Raw genomic sequence first — 10126 nt, forward strand, 5'->3', positions numbered from 1 at the left:
GAACCAAGCGCTGGCTTAATTAGAGCATAAACAACTCGAAACGTCAAATGGCTGATCTGGGTTTGGGGGGAGGCTCTTTTTTCCTGGTTGACCTGTCCCTGTTTTGTTCTTCGTTCCTGTTGATTATGCAAGCCTACAGTTAGCGAACTTTGGCGCTCATTACTTTCATCCTAAGTTTGACTACGGTTCCTTACGATGGAAGCGGAATTGTTGTCTTTGAAATTGTGCAGCCCTTTATCTCCATCCAGCCTCTCTAAAAAGCAGGAGAAGTCATTCTGCCAGCGAAGTGCGCCACGCAGACTCATGGATAGAACACGATTAAGCGGACTCTCAACCTTGGCCCACCTCAGCCCGGCAGCTCAGTACCCCACAGGCGTCTGATCTCCCGGCCAAATGGTCACATTACTGCGACGACAGAGCTCTGGGTGGGAGGGTTGGCATGTATACTTAACAACCAAATGAAAACTTGGTGTATGTTTAACTCCAAATTTTTTCAGACCAACAGATCATTTTTCCAACAAAGCCCAATTAACGTTCTCTCGGTAATGTTTCCACCACTCTAATTTCCCCTGCCTGAATTCCATCTTTGCTCTCTCGGACTATACTTACCTTTTCCCTGCCCCCCCCGCACTCCCTTCCTTCCTGCCTAGCAGTGTAGGCGCACGTTCATTCTAGCCAAGTTCGTTCTTCAAACGTTTTAATTGAAATACACATAGACGGAAAAGTACGTAAATTATAAGTCCACAGCTTAACAAACCAGCACAATGTGAACATATATATGTGTGTCACCCTCACTTAGATCAAGGACTAGAACATGGCCCTAGTAGTTTTTGCAAAGAAAGGGTTTCACCGCAGGTCAGTTGACAAAACTTCTTCCTCAGCAGTGATGAAAACCTAGGTGACATTTCATCTCACAAAAGCATGTAGACTCATCCCACGGGAGTGTGTGCTCCTTGTGGTCTTTTACCATGCTTCTTCGTTGTTGGCAGCCCATGAAGGGAATTACACCCTCAACACGCCAACACGCAAACCAAGATGGCACCACAAACCATGCCATTTCGTCTCCAGAGATGTTTCCCAAAGAGTTGCTGCCCCAGACTTTCTTCCGACAACTATTGTGTTTCAGGGAGGCATCTGTAAAGGTCAAGAGATGTGTCAGGGGATCCGGGACCCACGTCCGAGCTAGACGTGCAAGGTGCACTGGGGAGCTTGCATATTCATCTGTGCATGTATATGCGGGGTCATGTTGATGTCACTGACAGGCCAGACGTGTGCTTGGTGGCCGGGGACAGCAGTCCCCTCAGAGGAAGGAATACAGGTGAAGCTTCCCCTAATGGCTCTCCTAGAACCACAAAGGGACCTGATGCCAGTACTCTCTCCATGAGGAGAAGGGAGCCTCACAGAGCCTGGAATCTCATGGATAAAAAGTTATGTGATCTAAGAATATTCCTGCCCGGCCATAAGGGGCATGGGTGATTCTCCCGTTTTCATTAGTGAAGTGAGCCAGGTCATGAAGAATCCGATGAAGACCTCTCTTCTTCTCTCTCATGCTTCCCTATGAAGGGGAGGGGAGGCATTTCTACTTTAGACAAATCGCTTGATGAGCATGAAACTGTCTGTCCTAACCTTGAAGAAATGCCCAACGTGGGGATTGTGGAGTTTGCTCTGTGGCCCTCTGGGGCAGTGAGAGAGGGGCCAGTGTCCCTGAGGGAACCCCCACACAGAAACTCTGCAGAGATTTTAGGGCTCATCAAAGTACCACATCGTTGCTGGGTTAAGACAACAGAACACAAAGCCCAGGGGCATCGCCTAGCCAATCCCATTCACCCGCAGGACCAGACAGGGGCAGTGAGGTGGAGACTTGAGACCTGCCATGCTCGGCTGGAAGCAGGCAAAGAAGAGCCCTAGCTGCCTTTCACTAGCGGGATGTGCTAGGAGCCTTGGGGGTCCCGGCAGCTGAGGTTGGCTTCCAGATACCAGCAGATCCAAGGCCTTTCTGGGACAGCGGCAGCCACTTACCAGCTGCCAATTCAGGAAGAACCAGCCACACTGGTCCTGGTCAATGACCCAGAACCAAAGCTTTAGCCAGAATTTTGTGCTCAGAATTTTTAGGACTAGTACCAGAGCAAAACCTAGCGAACGTTGGCTGATTTAGGTGAATCAGTCATGTTGGCTGACGTCTTGGCCCTCCTGTACTAAAGGAGGTTCTACTGAGGAGAGGCCAAAGTCGGTAGGAAAGAACAGAGCTCTGTCACGCATTCTCGCTCTCTCTCTGCCCTCTGCCTCTCCTCTCCCTTCCTCCTCCTCTTTCCTCACCCACCTCCACCCACTCCTTGCCCTTCCCCTCGCCTGCTCTGCTGATCCACAGTCACACTATCGTCTGTGGAAAAGAACTGGCCTTGCTCATCTGTTGTGTCGGAAAGGAAAGGTACTATAGAGTACAAGGCGGCCGAGCCGAGCCAAGCCTTTCCACAGACTGCACAAAACCTCTGTCCCTGGTTAGCTCCTTTAGCCAACTGAAAGCCCTTGAGTTCTGTTCTGGGCAGCAGGATTTGCGCAGACATTTCATGTTTCTCTTACAGGCTTCCATGGCCTGAGCCCTATCAAGGGAAAACCCATTTGTCTACACTCGATGGGCAGGTCCTGCTCCCTTTAAATTCATTCCTCGCAGGAAGTTGAGTGTTTGGATAGGCTACCTCTTCCCTGCATTTTTGGCAGCCTCTCTCACTCAAGACAGCTTGGAGAGGGAGACACACACAGGCAGAGTGTGAGTGTGTGCACATGTGCCCTTGTGGAGGGCACCCCATCTCCCGCCCTTAACATGACCCAGTGCCAAAGCTGAGGGTGTCTGACACTTACTCCATTTGTGACGCTGCCCTTGACCTTGGTTGGCTTCTACTGTGGGTTGCAAATGGGGAGTGGCAACACTCCCACATCTAGTGTACACAAACACACAGCCTTGCTGGACGTGGAACGTGTTAGGCTGGATTAATCCTCCACATCACAGAATAGTCCTGAATGGGGACAGTAGAGCGATTTTCCAGAATTGGACAGTTGAGTGGCTTGCTTGAGTCTGGGCTCAAGATCTAAGCTTACAATTCTGACCTCTCCACCCGGATTGCTTTTGCCACCAGAGATCACCTTTGTTTTTGCCTCAGGAAGCACCTAAAGGGAACTTGTTCTGTGCTTTTATAACAAAATGGGGGAGTCTGTGAAATTGAAAGGGAAAAGGTACTCATCAAAAAATACAGATCCTCCTCCTATCCATCCATCGCCTGACCCGCACCCCTTCGGGGCCTCCCCCGGGACGCACAGGCTACTGGGATGATTCATTATGAGTAAGGAACTCTCTTCTGGAACTTGCTGACCTTTTCCATGTAGAGGTCTGGACAAAGCTGTTCACAGCCTTGATGAGATGTGGCCAAAGAAGGCTAACGGAGCTCTTTACTTATTTCCCTAATATCTTCAGAGCCCGAGATGGTCCTGAATAGCATTTATACAGTTTTATGTCAAACCAGATTCCTTGGCGCATGCCAATGACACGGAACCCCCACCTCGGTCATCCGCACAACCCCCCCCCCGCCCCCGCATTACAAGGATCTAAGCTTTTGACCTATTGCTTGTCGCTTGCTTGTTCAGAAAGTAGCCTTTACAACTCTGCTGTCCTCTCTGTGGACAGGAATCAGGAATTGGGCCACCTTTACCTCCCATGGCGATGGCAGGGACAGTGCCCTCGGCCCATCGCCCCTTACCTCTCTAGTCTTTGCTGACCTGGGCCCCACCTCTCTCGCGCTCCTCTCTCCCACCTCTTGGCATCGGCCGGGTCCCTGGTGACTTGCAGGGCCCCTGTGAGGCAACCCATGTCGCTCGAGCTTCACAGCATTCAGACCTCGCAGGCTGTCTCTGTGGGAGGGCCTTTACGAAGTCTGGAGTCAGCCTTCTGTTAAGTAGAGGCCCTTTCTTCTCTCTCCGCCTCTCTGGCTTCTCAGTTCTGGAAGCGGCAAAATGTCCTAGAGGTCCCCATGACGCAAAAGAAAGCAGAATATAGTACTAACAAGGCAGACAGTGGTAAAAATAAAATATAACCTCAAAAAAAAACTAGATGAAGATGAATTATAAAGTCTTCGTCATCGAAGTATAAATAATCTGATCTGAAACTCTGGAGGCCGTCAGACAGCAGGCCTTTCACCGGCCACGGGAATGGCGAGGGGTGGCTCTGGGGTCCCCATCCTGAGGGGTTCCAGCATGAGAGACCAGCCCCCTTTTTCCCCTCTCTATCCGGGGCTTAAAGCAGAAGTCTGGCCCAGTGCCTGCTTCCTGCAGCCTTGCTACACACCAGCAAGACTCTTTGAGGGGCTTTTCCCATACAGTTAGTGTGAAACAAGGTTTTGTCAAAATAAGGCTGGGCTTTTCTGGCTACAGAGAGAGGAACTGGGTCTAGTGTCACGCAGGTGTTTGTCCTGTCTCACACTGAGGCAGAGGCCCTGACTTTGGCTAAACAGCTCCCTGTCACGTACCCAGAAATCACCCGGTAACAGCTGCTATGAAGTATGGGACCCTCCCCGCCCAGCTCCTGACTTTCCATTAACTTGGTACTTATGGAGGCAGGAGGGTGAAGTTTCTCTCAAATATGGTAAAAACATGAGAGCAAATTTGAAATCCACAACCCTGTGAAGAATCCCAAAATGCCTACTACACCCCAAATCCTAGTTTTTCTTACACTAGAATTAAATAAAATAAAAGCCAGTGTGTGTAAAATACTGTTTTCAAATAGCTTCTATGATCCTCAGTTCAGGATGCTTTTTTTTTTTTTTAAGGAAAACAAATTTCTTAGTAGATGTTAAAAAATAACTTTAAAAATCTGTCTTCTTCTGTGGGCAAACAGAAGGTATGTTCTTGCCCGAGAAATAGAAAACACAGTAAGGTTTTTGGTTTGGTTTGGTTTGGTTTGGTCAGGTTTGGTTTTTTATTTTTTGAAAAACATCTTTTTAAAAAAAATTTTTTAAATTTTAATTCAGTTTAATTAACACATATTATTAGTTTCAGGGTAAACTACAGTAAGTTTAAAAGCAAGTCGCTTTCATTTGTAGCCATATTTTAAGAAGTTCTTGTTTATCTGACAAAGTATGTCCAGTGCTTAAGAATGATGCTATTCCTGTTTGGGGCGGGGTGGGGCGGGGGAGGTGGAAGCACATGCTATCCTTCCCTGAAAGCAGAGATTTTAGATACAAGACATAGGTAAGCATCCTAAGGAGTCTTCTGGCTGTGTGGCTCAAGCACTGCCATGGAGGCCAGGAGCATCGGAAAGCATTGAATTATGGGAGCACTGCCAGCCTCTTAGTGGGGTGGTAACTCTCCGAAGTGCTTCCAGCACACATGAGCTCAACAGGGAAACACGAAACGGATCAGCTTTACAACAAAAAAGAGTTTAGGAACTTGAAATCAAATAAAGAGATGCCCACTGAAACCCCTCCATCCAGAGTTTGCAGGGCAAGGCAGGAGGGAGCCCTCAGCGTGAAACCGAGGAGCGATTCTGGAAAGGGCAAGGTCCAGGCTGAGCTATAGAAGTGGGCGGCAAGGGAAGAGGCTGTCCTCTGATGGGAAAGAGGGTGGAAACTTAAGCTCTATGTGAGCTACCAATGTGGTTTGGGGGAAAATCGTTTAATGTCCCCTGAGCCCGTTTTCTTATCTCGAAGGTTGGGATGATAATATTGTACGGGGATATGGTGAGGGTTAAATAGCTTAATACACTTGAAAATGCTCTATGTCTCATGCTTGTTTTTTTGGCCCAAATCTGATTTTTAGGAGAATCAAGTGTGTTAGGGGCGCCTGGGTGGCTGATTTGGTTAAGCGTGTGACTCGGTTTCGGCTTTGGTCATGATCTCAGGGTCATGAGATTAACCCCCAAGTGGGGCTCTGTGCAGGGTGTAGAGCCTGCTTGAGATTCTCTCTCTCCCTCTCCCTTTACCCCTCCCCACCTGCACTTTCTCTCCTTCCCCACCCCTCCCCTCTTAAAAAGTATCACGTGTGTTCTGGTGTACGTTGGCTCCAGAAATTAGCAGTTCTAATGAAAAGGGAGAAACTATAAGGTTCAAAGTCCTTACAGTCAGTTGGGGGGGGCAGTTAATTTGTGTCATGTGGCCCAGAATTCTGGAGGTTACAGCCATGGTTCCTGTGGTGATTTGGTGGTTTAGGCAGGATACTATATGTTTTATGGCACAAAAATGATGGTAGCTCAAGCCTTGGTAGGAGATAGGGGAAGTCCAATAAGGTGGTGATTTTTCTTCACCTCATGGAACTTATGGTTTTTATATTTCACAGGTTAGTTTTACTTTTAAAAATGAAGCTAAGAATCTGGGATTTCAGCAAGAGAGGTAGCCGTGTTTCAGGGGTTGCCCTGAGCCGCAGTGGGATGTGCTGTGGCTGCATGTGTCCCACCTGTAAAATAAGGGCGACCACGTGGCCTGGATAAATTGTTTCTCTCACCCGGAAGGCTTGTGGACGCACCAGCATTGGGCGCCAGCCCCCAGAGCATCAGAGTCCGCATGTCTTAGTGGAAACCAAGATGTAGGCCGAAAATATCTACATGGTTAGATTAGAGACAAAGAGAAGTTTAAGCCTTGATGTCCCTTTTCCCATAATCCAACACCTACAGCTCTCAAGCCATGGCTTTCTTACCTCAACTGGCAAACTCAGTCAAGAATAGCGTCTCATTGCCTCAATGAAAGAGTGATGATCCTATTGGCCATGAATGCCTAAGGGATCACACTGTGTTGAGATATCTTCCGAATGAGCGTGTTTGGCCTTTTGGGGCATACCTTGCTGATTCTGTGGTCCTTCCATTTTTTTCTCCTACTCTCTTTACATATGGACCAATCATAATACTGCTTATGTGTCAAAAGTTGTTTTTAAGCAGCCAGAGCATGCTAGACTGGAACCTTATGGCCAGTTCTGGAAACTCCAGTTGTCCTGCCCTAGTGGTCAGACTCTGTAAGTCGTGGATCTCACCAGTGAAATCACGTTTGATCTTTCTCGTTAGTGCCCCTTTCCTTATTTGCATACAAAAGCCCTTGGTTGTTAAAAATTAATCTGGGGGGGGGCGGTCAAAGAAGTGTGCAGTTCAGGGACTTCAGACTGTGTCTTCCTTTCTCTCCTGGAAACAGCTGATTGGCATGCTGCTGGCCTGCTGTCTGTCCCGGTTCATCACGGCCAACCAGTATGAGATGGTGTAAGGAGAAGGTGAGTGCATGCAGAAGTGTTTAATTTCAGGGTTTTCCCTCTGGGGCACATGCTGCCCTGCAGAGGGGCAAGGGTTCCGCCCAGCCACTTAGCTACTTGAGCTCGGCACCACCTGCGCATGCGCTGAAACCTCGCTTCTGTGGCTCAGGGGCGGGGGAGGGGGCCGGGGTATGAAACATCTGAATGCTCCCTGTAGCTTGTTCCCTTCAAGTCCCTGTTAAGTCACTCACTTGTTTTCATTTCTCCCCCAGTCTTTCAAGCACGATGGAATGAGAGACCTGTCTTAAAAACGAACCACAGCACTCTCCGAAAGACTTCCAGAGGATGTTAGAGCACAGCACCTAACACACCCACCCCACGCTCCCTAATCCCCCAGCCAGTACCCCAGTGACCTGCCCACGCGGTCTCCACTCCGCCTTCCAGCCCGCATCCCGTGTAGCGTTCCATTTTGTGAAGCCCCGTCGTGCCAGAGTGTAGCCAGGTTCCCTGCATCCAGTCCTAGTGGACCCCACCTGAGGCCCCCTGCGTGCCAGCTCCTCCATCTGTACTTGGTCCGACTGTAGCTCATCGTAGGTGACTGGTTATCACACCACCCCTGGCCCCGCTGGGCCCTGCATGGAGTGTGGAAGGTTCCCGCTCACCCTTCATCATGAGTGAAACCCCATACCCCTTGATGTAGATAGGCTGATAGCGCTCTGTTCTTTTGGCTTAATCTCCTTTTGGTTTGGTTTTCCCTTTACTAAGACTCTGTTCCTACCTTCTTCAGGCTGCCTAAGATATGTAGAGAAACATCAGTAACCATCCGTGAGGAGAAAAAAGCCTGCATCACGCATGAAGGACACAGTTGAGCGTTAGGTGGCCTCCTGACTCATTATTGTTACATGCCTGGGCACGTGTGGACGGTTTAGTGACCCCCATGACTTTTGGATGAAACCTATATAATCCTTTTACCAAGCTGTATTGTCGCCTCCTGTGAAGGAAATAGTATCACTTCTGTTCTTCCCCAATTAATTGCTCTTGTGTTCCTTTACTTCTTTCTGTATTTTTTTCTTTGCATCAACATTACGGACATCGAGGACCTCAGCAAATCAGTTTAAAAATGAGTGTAAAGGGGGAACTAAAGTCAAAATATTTTTAGAAGATCTTAAACAATGCCTCTGTCTAGCATGCCAACAAGAATGCATTGATATTGTGAACATTTGTGATACATGTATTAATAAATAGAATCATTACAAATTACTGTGTTTTGTTCTTTGCTTATCGTGTAAGCTTCTACGCACATATTTCCACTTCGCCTTGCTCCATGGGATTGGGAGTGGATCATCTTACGCGCTGCCACAGCCCTCCACGCATGGGCCCACCCCTCCATGCGCACGCCCACCCTTCCATGCATGTGCCCACCCTACCGAAATAACCTTGGGTGGTGCAAAAGCCAAAGGGTCAGACTTCTTTATGGACATTTCAGAAGCTTGAATCATTTATCATGAGCAGGATGTATCGTTGGCTGCGAAAATAGAAGCTTCATACTATTGCAGGCTAGAGGCAGAAAGATTTCAGCAAAGCCTTGAAAACAACGTCATTTGCAAGGAAAAAAAAAAGAGGAAATGAACACCTATTCTCTCCTTCCTTGTTTCGAATGAGCATTCTTCCTTTCCTTCTTTCTTGTCTGGATTGAAGAAACTCGGTCTGGAGAAGAGATGACATCAGACCATCTCATGCTCTGGTTTGTACTAAAGTATGGAATCCATACGCTTGATTTAAGCATTTTAGCAATAGGTGGAGTATAGATTATCTGCGATCTGTATTTTCCTTTTTTTTTTTTAAGATTTTATTTATTTATTTGACAGACAGCACAAGTAGGCAGAGAGGCAGGCAGAGAGAGGAGGAAGCAGGCTCCCTGCGGAGCAGAGACCCCGATGTGGGGCTCGATCCCAGGACCCCGGGATCATGACCTGAGCTGAAGGCAGAGGCTTTAACCCACTGAGCCACCCAGGCGCCCCTGTATTTTCCTTCTTAATGAGTCACCTTAAAAACAAAATAATGAAAGCATACATTGATCTGTCCCCCAAAACAGTGGATCTAAAACCTCCCTCTTCACTGTAGAGCAGATAGTTCTTCAAAGGGTCAACATTTTTAGAGAATTAAGGAGATCTTTCTTGGAGTTTCCATGGGTTTTTCTTTAATTTCTTGTGTTGCATTGTTAGCTCATTAATTTGTGCCTTAAAAAAAAAAAAGGTGTTGCTTTAGCTGCATTTCAGTTTTGGTTTGCAATTTTTGTTGTCTTTTGTTCCAGACATTTTGCAGTTTTCTTTAGGATTTATGCACTGAACCAGATAGGAATTTTTTTCATTTTTAATTTCCAAATATGTAGAGTTTGAGGCTGCCTTTTTGTTCCAACAAACTTGTTTTGTAAGATAAAGATTCTTTATTTTTGTTGAGGCTTGCTTTGTGTCCTAGCATATGGTCCATGTTTGTTCTGTATGTGTTTGAAAGCTTTGTGTATTTTCTAATTATAGGTGCGGGGTTAGAACAAGGTTGTAAATGTATTCAAATAGTCGATTTTAGGACTATTGTTGAAGTTGTGCGTTCTTAGGAATATTTTATCTGTTTGACCTATCAGGTTCTGAGAAACGTACTTAAAATCCCCTGCTGGGGCTGTAGATTCTGTCAGTTTTTGCTTCGTGTATTTTTTTTTTAAATACTTATTTGGGGCACCTGGGTGGCCCAGTGGGTTAAGCATCTGCCTTTGGCTCAGCTCACAATCCCAGGGTCCTGGGATCAAGCCCCACATCTGGCTCTCTGCCTGCTTCTCCCTCTCCCTCCACTGCTCCCCCTGCTGGTGCGCGCTCGCACGCGCCCGCTCTCTCTCTCTCTCGCTCTTGCTCTC

General features: G+C 47.5%; 1 protein-coding gene across 1 annotated transcript in view; it reads left to right on the top strand.

Moving 5' to 3' along the window:
* TSPAN7 (tetraspanin 7) overlaps positions 1-8475 on the top strand; it is a 123677-nt gene extending 115202 nt beyond the window's left edge. The window contains exons 7-8 of the mRNA XM_004754894.3: positions 7164-7239; positions 7491-8475. Of these exons, the coding sequence (XP_004754951.1) occupies positions 7164-7232 (69 nt within the window). The 3' untranslated portion in view covers positions 7233-7239; positions 7491-8475. The remainder of the gene's footprint in view (positions 1-7163; positions 7240-7490) is intronic.
* The last annotated feature ends 1651 nt before the right edge of the window (positions 8476-10126 follow it).

Source organism: Mustela putorius, unplaced genomic scaffold (genome assembly GCF_011764305.1).
Source record: "Mustela putorius furo isolate JIRA1106 unplaced genomic scaffold, ASM1176430v1.1 tig00003836_pilon_pilon_pilon, whole genome shotgun sequence".
Taxonomy (NCBI): domain Eukaryota; kingdom Metazoa; phylum Chordata; class Mammalia; order Carnivora; family Mustelidae; genus Mustela; species Mustela putorius.